Raw genomic sequence first — 12,162 nt, 5'->3', positions numbered from 1 at the left:
CAAAATACAAATTGTTTGTTTATTATTTTTCAGTAGAAAATTGTTGTAGACCACATTAAAAAGAAAGGCGTTTATTTTTAGCAATCGGTCATAATCATCTAGCGAAGGTAATACTATGTTCAGACCGACACTTAATCACACGATTTCGGCTGTTGAGTGGTTTATCCCACTAATCTTATAAATTTATCAAGATTTCGCCATACAAAAATGACAGTTCCAAATCACTTCATTGAAATGATTTGAAACTGATCCACGCAAAATCTCTCTGTGCGACTCTGATTTTGCGCCATCTACTTGTCAGCATTGGAAATCTGTTACATTATCACAGCTGATTTAGACACTACAAAGGGAAAAAATGTAAAGAAACACATTTATTTTATAGCAATGAATCTAATTTCACCTGAAAATCGACTTAACAAATGAAAAAATTCGTGTATTATTTCTATTATATGGAAAATATTTAAAAAAAGACGGCTTTTATTTCAAAATACTATATCACAATCTTTTCTTTTGACAAATATTAAGCGATGTGAATTCTTGAATGACAATAACAGCTGTTTTTTGATATTTCTAACGGCAGTGAGAATACTGTTGGGTTATGAAATGCTTAAATATAATCTAATCTTTTAAATTTTCGGTCTGAACATGGTATAACTTCCCGATTCGATGTGAAATTAGAAGAAATTATTGTTGACTGTAAACAGTGCAAACATATTTACTATCACCGCAAAAAAATGCTGTTATTAAGTAGATGAATGATGAAAAGCGGTATAATTTATAGTAATCCGACCTTGAAAATGTATAGCATCCGCCTTTTGTTCATAATTAAAACATGATTTCTAATTTCTCATTTTAATATTACATCATATCTTCTTTATGCTTATATATCAACTTTCAGACAGCTGGACGAATATAATAATCCTAATAAACATATTGACACCTAAAATGCAAAATAACGTAAGATCACCATTCATAAGTTTACAGGCGATGGAAAAGTGATCAATTGAAACCACTCATATTCAAACAAAATTTGAGTGTTGGTTATAAAATGGTTATAAAGTGGTTATATATTGGTTATATATAGGTAATATATTGGATATATATATACGTTATATATTGGTTATGTATTGGTTATATATAGGTTATATCTGACAGCGAAAGCTGAAAATTTTGTGCTACATATGTATATGTAATATGATGTAGTGAATCGTAAGCAACAAAAAATTTAATATCAATTTCTTTGATGATTCGTTGTATTGCATTTTCGGTGACTATATATCAGGCACGTATGACAGTATTTTGGAATGAATTTTCAATTTCGACAGACTATTACAAAACTGGACTACTAGAGCATGGTTGGGATGCTATTATATGTAATACAAAAACAATTTCCTTAACAATTTCAAATATAGACAAAAAGGTGATTTAACGTATTCATACCTCCCTACACTTAGAGGAGAATTAAATATTCTGTCCCTCCCACGAAGTAATACTAAATCAGCGATTCTGTGGGAGAGTCGTGACTTGGAAATCGATTAGGATTAGCGGATTAAAGTTCCACACACCGACTTTCAAAGCTTCCCCCTGCTATAAAAAAAAAAAAACTTAGTGAAAGTATATTTATAATATCAGCGATTACGTGTTGCCATTTGTCCATTACAATTGTGTTACTATTGCAATTAGAGAACGATAATAACCTTTTATGACCTGCAAATTGCGCCAAATTCATTGTTGCACTCAAACAAAGCTGGGAATTATCTCTAAAATATTTGCGCAAAAAATGAAAGTCGCACAATGAAATTAAAATTAACATTGTATTTTAAATATCTCAATTAGGCGTATGTAAATTCAAATAAAAGTGCCATGTACAATAACAAAAAAAGAATAATATTTCAAGTAAATTCAAAAATTGATGGAGTACCTTGTGCAACCAGGTGATTGCTGCTGATTTGTTTAGAGAAAACTACTGTAAGAAGATTCCGGCGATGTATTGTATTTATAATACGTAATAAGTATGTAAACACAAAAAATTAAAAAAAAAATATATTAAATTTAAGCTCGTTAAATATTCGCGTTTCCCAAATTAAAGCAGGCGAAAGAGGTGAATTTCTGCTTCTGCTGAAGCTCATACTCATCACAGCTGCATTTCCTATAACAACTATGTATTTATATGTATAACATTGGAAATTTTGCATAAATTTGTATAAAAAGAGATTTATTCTTTACCGGACCAATATCGATGGTTTCAATAAATGAACAACTTCTTGAGAGTAGACGACGTTCGCAAAATTTCAGAGCGATAACTCAAAAACTGAGTGTCTAGTTCGCTTATATACAGCCAGATGGAAATGGCTAAATCGATTCAACTCGTCACGCTTATAAACGAGTTGTGTGAGACAATAACATAAAAAAATATAAACAAATAGTAATAAATAATAATTATTAATTTAAAATTTCACAGATTGATTAATGTAAGCATACAAATGAATAAATATATTTTTGAAAAAGAGAAAAAAAAATCTCATTATTTGTGTTTAACAATCTCTCCACTTATGTACTTATTTAGTGTGTCAGACAAAAACTTCGTGGCAAGCTTACCATGTTCGGGTATTAAAAAGTTCTAACGCAGAGATTGATGTCTTCAGCTTGGTTAAAAATAGAACCCACAATTGTTAAATAAAATTTACATTTAAATTAAAAATTATTTAAAGATATAGATAGGCAGATGGTAGAACTCATTGAACTGAGAAGGCTGCAACTCAAGAAATATTTAAAGTATATGTACATTTTAATTGTATAAATATTTCACTGCAGCCTTAACGTGCTTCATGAAAATAACTTGAATCCAATTAAGAGTGCTATCTTTAAATGTCAAATATCAGAATATGAATAATATAAAAAGTTTCTCGAAATTTCACACCAGCATTAAAGAAATGTCAAAGAAACCAACTGGTCAACTGACATGCCTTTATTCTCAACCATTTTTCCCTTTAACTTACATATAATGTACCTTTACAACAATTCATAAAAGTTAAATGTAAAGCGCCATTTGTTGAATTGAGACTAGAAGGCTCATAAAAAACTGTCGTAAACAACAAAACTTGTATTTTTTACGGGAGCAATTTTAAGTGACCGCAGATGTTGTTTCACGCGATCAATGTCAGCACACCCATATGTACATACATTTGTATTTATGAATATATACATACATATATACTTGTTCATACAAACATACATTTAAACTTACAAAAGCGCATTTGCAGCCAATTTAGATGCGTGATCTCAGTGTGTATGTAGTAATTACACAGGCAAGAATATGTGAATAAGTCATAAATTATTAATATACATATACGGTAGTATATAATATGTTGATATTTTAATTGTAAGAGCCAACATTTTCTTTAACTTAAAAGCTTCCTTATAGCAGTCGATCTCCATTAAGCAATATTTTTTTTTTTTAATTTTTTCAAAACATTATGTTTCTATCCTCAAAATTGACTCATATTCTATCTGTTTCATAAATTATATAGAAAGAAAAGATCTAACCATGGGTTAAATAAAGTTTTTCGGTCTTAACTCTATTGAACCCCTAGTTAGATCTCTCTTTCATACATAATATACAAGTATATATAAAACTCATAAAAGGTTCCAATACAAGTTTTTGAAGAATTTTAAATCTGATTTTTTGCAATACTAAAAAGTTTATATTTCAGATGAAATGAACAATATTTCGGAAAAAATTGGTAAAAAGTCTATTAAATGTACCTCAACAGTGCCAATGAAATACCTAACTGAAATCTAGAAACTGGTAGAAGAATTATAGGATAGTCTATACTATATTTAATCGACTTTTATCGTGGTAAAGCAAGCGAAGAGCAGAATTTCTTAAAACTTTACATTATAAATATTGGCATTATTTTGTAGGCGAAATCCCAGCCATTTGCGATAGCGATTTACTTTGAAAGAATGCTTGTACCCAAAAGGAAACGTCCGAAACCCATAAAGCATATACATATGTATATAAATTATCAGTGTGGGGAGCTGAGTCGATTTAGTCATATCCCTCTGTATACACGTTCTTTCCTCACCAAGAAGCCTCATTTTAGGAAGCATATAACTGTCATACCAACTGAGCGATTCAACTCAAGTCTTTGTATGAGGAAACTTGTTTATTTTCATGAAATGTGGCTTCTATTAAGGGGTTACATGCGTTTAAGGGTTTAAAAAAATCGACTTTTTTATTATCTTATTAAATTCTGCAACACCTCTAGAATATTGGCCTATACTTTCAAATTGTTTCGAGAAATAGTTTCGGAGATACAGCCTTGAGAACTTGTGCGCTCGGTACTAGCTAGGCTTAGTCTTTAAACGCGTTTTTTGTCGAAACTGTTCGAGAACTACTCAAACTTGAAATTTTACTCATGTCTTTGAGATACAATTCTTGCAAACTTGAACTAAGGAGTTTATTCGATTAAAACTATTTGAAAAAAGAAGTAAAATGTTACAGAAATTTTCAGTTTTTTTGTAAAAATATCTGCCAAAAAACCTATTTTAAATTTTGTTCCTTCGCCCAAGTTCTAAGTTAAGGTTTTAGCTAAAACACGTTTTTTTAATTTTAGATGATCCTGTAAGGAGCTACCAACATGGGTGCATCGTTTTTCCGAGGGGTCGCAATAGCCGAGTTTAACATAAGTATTTTTTTCAAAAATTTCAGAATTTCTTTGCTTATAGTGTATGTTTTTAACCATAAAAATTTTAATAAAATATTGAATTTTTGTATGAGAAAAAATTTTTGAAAAATGCCTGTTTTTCCCGTGGAAACCCATTTAACCCCTTAATATCCACGGCATCGCTACAATCTCCACATATAGTGTTTCAATCGGACCGCTATAGAATATAACTGCCATCTTAATTGAGCGCTCAAAGTCAGATTCCTTTATAGCCTTTAATGCCATTCAAAAAGCACCAGTGAAGGGTATTATATATAGCTTCTGTGCAGCTGATGTTAACGTTTTGTTCTTGTTTTTTGCATTGTTTGCCACAATAAAAAAAATTTGTAATTTGAATGTTCCCTCGATAGTTATTAGCGTCGATTATATGATCGTACATATTTAAGTAGTTCCCACATATGAGGTAACGGGTTGAATTTTAAACATACTCAATGCAAATTTGACAAATAGCAAATACAACTGATCTAGCCTCTAGCCTAGTGCATTGAAGAATGCGTGACTCCCACTTCGAAGACACACTACACTAGTATTTGAAAACGATTTAGTTGATTTTGAAATTTCGTTTGTTTTCAACAACAGTCGTTTCCAAATACCATTGTATTTCGTCCTCGAAGGTACGACTTTAAACTCGCAGCACACTGAAAATACCAACTAGAAAAGTTCAAATTAAAGCTAAAAAATCAATGTAAATCTGTAAACCCACCGACAATGAAACGAATTATTTTGTTAAGTTGTTAAATGTATTATGTATGTGTATGTGTAATTAAATAATTGTGATTTGTTCAAAGGCTTTAAAATTTCACAGATACTTTTAGACGATTACGTTATTAATTACATTGCCAATTATCGAATTATCCTTTATATGAGTCAACATATAGAAAGTTATGCTCTAATTTGAATTTATCAACCTGTGTTACCATGATCCACCACACTGCAGAACATTCAGAGACGAGTAAATTTTGTAATACATTAAACATTCGGACGACATTGACGCAGGTGATCAAGTGCTTGACCTCTAGGGCATTCATGAGTCTGAAAGAGGAAACGATCGTCAATACTTAAAGGCTTTATAGGAATAGTGCCGGCCTGTTCACCTTTGCCAGCGGCGGGTACTGGTGCAGCTAAAGCGGGATTGTTAGACGATGCGGCTGCTTCACCACTCAACGGTGCCAAGGGCACCTTCTCAGTTGGCGCATTTGCCACTGGGAAGGGAGTTGACGGGCCGTTTGCATTGTTGTCATCGGTCAGTTTGTGCTTCAACTCATCGTACTTTTGCGCCACTGTATTGCCGAACTCCTTGGCTTGTGTACCGATCTTTTCTGCCCATGGTTTGGCGTTCTCCTGCAGGTTTTCGGCACCCTTTTGTATTTTGCAGCCCAAATTCTTGAAGAACTGTTTAACTTCACCGTCTTCATTGCTCTGTGCAGAATCATCACAGTCTGCATGCACATAGGCGAAGCAGAGCGCGAATGCCAATATTGCGACAAGAGTTACGGACTTCATGTTGTTTTGGTGTTGTAATATTTGTTTGTTTTTGTTTTATAAAATTGTTTGTATACTTTTTATTTCGTTAGGTTTGACAAGTAAAATATTGCTAAGTTTTCTTTAACACGAATCGATGTGAGCGAAAGTCGCGGAACAACTGAATCTCGGCTTTGCAAGTAATAACTGTTCATAGCCGAAAGAATTATAGCGTGAGCTTTTCAGCTGCGTTGTTCAGGGAAGGGCAGTGAAGTGTGTAAAACGATAAGTTGTCAAACTAGTTTATTTTATCATTCACAATAGTCGGTAGCATATAATGCTTCGAAACACAGCGCCTAAAGTTATGCAATTTTTTTTCTAACACGATTTTTTTGATGAATTTGTGGTTTTGATGGAAATTGACTTAAACGTTTTATCTTAAGAATTCAACCTCGTTATTCTTCTGTTCTTCAGATCACCCGTAAATTATTTTCCCTTTATTTTTTATGTCTGTTTTCTTACAAGGGGCTTTATCCCACTGTGATATTCTAAGGCCGGCGAATTGCTAGGGATATGGCAATAACAGTACAGCAAGAGGACAGAACAACTTAGATGCGAGCAGATAAATCTGCAGCACTCAAAAAGTATTACAGCCAATCTGACAACTCTCTTATATGAAAGGGGCATCGACATCAGCTTGTTCCAAAGCCCTGAGTTTGATCCAAGAGCTCTGGGTGAAAGAGAATGCGGTAAAGGAGGTAAACAGCAGTAGATACAACATATGTATTTGAACATATTTAAATGATGGTAAACCGAGGGCATTATCATTAAAAAAGATATAGAAGTATTTCTTTGTAACAACTATAGCACAGCACATACAACCGTGGTGAAGGTGGAAGAACAGATAACATACATATAACAGATTTTCCAAGCTGGGGTTAGGAGGACGTCCTTGATCTTTCGCTATCAACAGAAATGGATAGCCTGATTGTTGATGACTGGATAGTAATCAACGAACCATCCACGTCGTATCACTGCTGGATTCTCTTTAGCATTCGCCAGAAATCCAGTACTTTCCTCCAATATCGAAACCCTAGGAGAGCACTATGTGATGAATATACAAAGATAGCAAGAAAAAATTTAGAAAATAGCAAATATCTATAAGAATAAAATCAACAATGTTCAAGAATTAAATGAAGACGTGGAATTAATAGAAAATATTTTTACTAACTTTTTCAACAAATCGGCACCGTTAACGGTCCTCAAAAAGAGAAAGTCCCCTTTATGGTGGTACGTTGGCTTCGAGAATCTGACAACACAAGTGAGGAAATCCAATGTTAGCTATAAGACAATCTGGACTGGCAATCCTACAATGATATCTTGAAGCAAACTGGAAAACAAAAGCACATTTATGGCAGTCCTTCTGCTGATAAATAGTAAACTGCAAAGAATCCGCTAGTAAATTATTGTCTAAGGAACATATCAACATATCCTATCTAAAGACGACGGGTGGTGATTGGATCTCCTCAGGAACTTATGAAAATGCACAATCAAAACTCATAGTAAGTAAGAAAAAGATTACATATCTTCTGAAGCGGCGGACCTGGATGTAATTAGCTAAAAGGAACAAATAGTTCCAAGGTTTGAAAATGTATTATAGTTAAGGCAATCAACAAACTTTTTTACATACCAAGAAGCTGGAAAAGAGTCAAAGTAGTAGGCTAATGGATATACACTTAAGAGCAATAGGAGGTACTCTATCAAATGCACGATATGCTTATATAAAGGGTTGATCAACCGAAACTACCCTACATGAAATGATTAATGTAATTGAAAAATCACTACATCACAAATAATACAAAATGGCTACCTTTCTTAACATAGAAGGAGCTTTCAACAATATTGAAATAAGCACGAATATCGATTCTCTGTCATCGATGGAAAAGATCCGTGCTTATGAAAAGAATAATCATAGCATCAAATGGCTCAATTACACACAGAAGCTACGTAAGCAGGGGTAATCCTCAGGAAGGTCTCCCTTCGCCATTGTTATGGATGGTGGCTCTGAATGGCAAGTAAAATGTCCAGTGAAACTAAAATACCTTATTTAATCTTCCCTCATTTCGTGGTTACAAAATTCCTGGGGGTTGAAATCGATACAAATTTTAGGTGGTATACTCCAATGACCTTGCCATATCTGTTTCTATCCGTCTGCCGAACTCAGGCAGCATCTTCCAAGTGGAAGTACCAGGTATAGCGGATTCTATTGAATAACAACGAGAACATACCATGAAAATGGGCCTTCCATATAACAATATTTGCCGCAGCTGCAAGCAAGAAGGGAGTAAGGAAACGGGTTCCCACTTTTTGTGTAAATGCCCAGCTTTAACTCAGGAACCCATCACGCACCAAACCTTGAATAGCTGTCCACAAAAAGCATAACGAAAATATCAATTGGTTTGAGATAGCTAATTGAGCCTATGAGGGAAGTACTCCTACCTACCAACCAAATTTTTACAATATTTGGTAACATGCTGCACGAAGAAAATTTTAATTGTTTAACATAAAATTTTGTAGCCACCTAGAAGGAAACTATTCGCAGAGTTGCATAAAGTCCTACCGGCTGCAGTGATCATCTAAATTAGTACAAGTCTGTGTTTAAGTTTGTGTTGGCGGACAGCAAAACGAGTGTTAAACAAATAATTTAATTGAGAATTGTTGACATTAATGTCGAGAACATATTTTTCTGTTCTACAAGGCCAAGAGAACATATTTGCTATTAAATATTAGAAAGATAGAACGTGTTTTTTTATCAATATTGCATCATAGATCTCGGAGAAAGCACAAAGAAAATCTAATTTTATTTAAACAAATTGTGCTTAAATGAACACCTGCATTTATAAAATATTAACGTAAATATAGAAAATGTAATGTTTATTATCAATTTTGAAAAATCCAAATAAGTGTAGAAAATTAATGAGAATTTAGACTATAATGACCAGAGGTAAGCATCTACATATACAATATTTTATGTATACCTATAATATAATCTAAGCTGATGATCTGCCTGTAATTTTTCTGTGTTGTAATCATTATAAATTAGATTTTCCGGTAAACATTCAATTAAAAGTAGTAACGTTATGCCTTGAACTTCTATTTAATTATCATAAGTTTTTTATACGCCTATTTGCGATAATTTTAAATTGTGAAGGAAAGAGGCAACCTAGGCCTAAAAATTTAAATATGTCTCAACTGATCTAGTACTTAGGCAACCATATGTACGTATTGTAAATATGTATGTGAAATTACATTCAAGGCGTTCAATTAGCTAAAGCAATCGATTAGTGTCGTTTGGTGTTCATATACCTTTTTACTTTCAATAATTTGTATTTGATAGATAAACAAAAATTAGCTGTCATCAATTCTGAACTTCTTTGCCCTCTATCGCTGACCGATTACTACTACTAATATAACAGATTTTCCAATAAGAGCGCTAAAAATTTTCGCTTGGGGATATCAGCACAATTGTTTATTCCTTTGAAAGTACATTCGATGGCATTATGTATGGAACTCCATTTTTTTGCACGGCTACCATGGACACGTTTACAAAAGTTCAGACGCTGAACCCAGTTTTCGACGGTTTTCAAGCATAAATCGGCCGTTACTGCTGAAACTTAACGTTCGATATTCGTAAAAAGTTCATCAATCGTCGTTGTAGGCATAGACCATATACTTGACGTAGCCTCACAGGAAGCAGTCTAACGGCGTTAAATCGCGCGACCGAGATAACACGTTTCACCAAACTTGGTTTTCAATAAATAAATTGTGTCATTCGCTGTGTGGCTTGTGGCGCCGTCCTGTTGAAACCACATATTGTCCAAGTCCATATCATGCAATTCGGTCAAAAAATATTCGGTTATCACCGAGCGGTAGCGATTCCCATTTACAGTAATGTGCCGGTCTTGATCACCAGGGAATATGTATGACCCAAAGACGCAGCCAACCCATAAACCACAACAAACCGCAATTATTCGGGATGCAATGGTGACTCATAGAGTACTGGTGGATTGCTACCATCCAGCCGGAAAAGAGCCTCATCGCTGAAGATGATTATTCGATGAAAATCGGGATCATTTTCAAGTTGTTGCTCAGCTCAATTCACGGGAATGCGACAATTCTAGTAGTCAAGCGGCTTCAGTTCTTACGTCAATTTGATCTTGTAAAGATGTAGGCTAAGATCTTTTTGCGAAATTCACCACAATGACGTCACAGAGATGCAAAACAGTATTTTTGTGGTCACTTTAAAAACGTAGGCGTAAGAGTTATAGTGTAATTTCAATGAAATACGTTCTCAATGCCAATTTTTCTCTGAAAAATACTTGTCGGTCAAAGCAGCAGGTGGCCAAAAAATTGTGAAATACTGAACAAAGGTTAGGTACAATCAATTCGTCATAATGGAGCTCTGTTTAATGCAATTTCACCATCAGACGAGTAATAAGTCAAAAGTTTACAAAATTGATATATACATATGTACATGACTAACTTTTTAACGAATTATGTTCTTCAGCAAAGTAAGAAAATAGGACCTTTTCTTCTGCAATTAGCAAAGTAATTCGGTATAGTAGTAGGACCGAATGAAATATTTGCCCCTTTATAGGTGGTCGATGTTGATAACACATTGTGAATACCAGTAAATAAATAAAACTGTATTGGCCTGCTGTGGAGAAGGTCAAATCATCGATTGGCATTGATCTTATACAATTTTTCTTAAATCCACGTATCCTCCTCACGTGTTCGAAATAAAATTACGAATCTGATTCAGCTGAAGTAGGGATTGACAAACTATATATAGGGATGCTGATTCTACAGTGCATTTCCCAAAGCTCTAGGTATCTTATCGATTAATTCTATACCAAGTATTTATGGTACATATATCGTAAAATTAAAAAAAAAAAAGTATTTATCTAAATAACAATGAGGCATCACGAAATAGCAATAGCAATAAAAGTGAACCGCTGTGCAACGCGACGTGGTTCTCGCTGCATAAATTTATTGTATGGTAAGGTTACTTAAAGCAATACAAAATCCATCGTGGGGTACTTACCCTGCCGATCTCACCTTCATTAATTTTATGAATGTCCGGATCTCTATCTGTTGAGATATCTTATTCAATTCCACTGTTTCAATTTAATAGAAATTCTGAAAAAGATAAAAAATTTTTTACTAATTTCATAGAATCCACTGACTTGTTGAATAATGCTTAACTAACACTCACTTGGGCGTACATTGAGCCTAATGATGGTACAATCAATTTATGTACGATAAAATTAAACAAATTTAATGTTAATTGAATCATTGCTAATTAACCCTAAAGGATGATCCATTTTGACGTTTCCTACTTTTTTAAACAAAAAACATAGAAATTTCAAATTTGATGGGGGATGTTTATTACCATTCGTAAGAACATACTTTGACATTTTTGAATACTATCTTTTTCGAATATTGGCCGCGGTTACGACTCAGATGATCTATCCGTTGAATCCTATTTTCGATGACTCGTTCGACCTTTTCCACTGGTTACGGGTAAATGCCAAGCGTGATGTTTCAGATCCAAGACCTGAATGGAAGCGAGATTGTTCGCATAGAATTTAGATTTAAAATATCGCAGAAAAAAGTCGAATGCTGTGATATCACACGATCTTGATGACCAATCGACCGGCCCAAAATGTAAAAATATCTGCTCACCGAAGTGCTCTCTTAATAAATCCATTGATTGATGCGATGTGTGGGAAATGGCGCCATCTTATCGAAAAAATGTCGCCGCGATCACGAGCTTCAATTTTCGACATCAAATAGTCGGTTATCGTGGTGCGATAAAGGTCGCCATTGGCGGTTACGTTTTCACCAACAACATGTTTGAAGAAATATGGAATGATGATTCTACCGGACCACAAGCCATATGAAATCGTTT

At 34.0% G+C, this 12,162-nt stretch overlaps 1 protein-coding gene across 1 annotated transcript; it reads right to left on the bottom strand.

The window, feature by feature from the left end:
* Positions 1-5,448: 5,448 nt before the first annotated feature.
* LOC105233146 (uncharacterized) lies at positions 5,449-6,395 on the bottom strand. Its single transcript, XM_011215120.4, has 2 exons — positions 5,825-6,395; positions 5,449-5,762 (listed from the first exon to the last, which is right to left on the bottom strand). Exons 1-2 carry the CDS (start codon positions 6,231-6,233, stop codon positions 5,755-5,757), a joined length of 417 nt encoding a protein of 138 aa, XP_011213422.2. The 5' UTR covers positions 6,234-6,395; the 3' UTR covers positions 5,449-5,754.
* Between the last annotated feature and the right edge of the window lie 5,767 nt (positions 6,396-12,162).

Source organism: Bactrocera dorsalis, chromosome 4 (assembly GCF_023373825.1).
Source record: "Bactrocera dorsalis isolate Fly_Bdor chromosome 4, ASM2337382v1, whole genome shotgun sequence".
In the NCBI taxonomy this organism is placed as follows: Eukaryota; Metazoa; Arthropoda; class Insecta; order Diptera; family Tephritidae; genus Bactrocera; species Bactrocera dorsalis.
The sequence above is the reverse complement of the archived record's forward strand: the minus strand, read 5'-3'. Positions and strand labels throughout refer to the sequence as shown.

Coding starts and splice junctions, on each gene's coding strand:
- LOC105233146 (XM_011215120.4), bottom strand. CDS start 6,233: ATGAAGTCCGTAACTCTTGTCGCAATATTGGCATTCGCGCTCTGCTTC.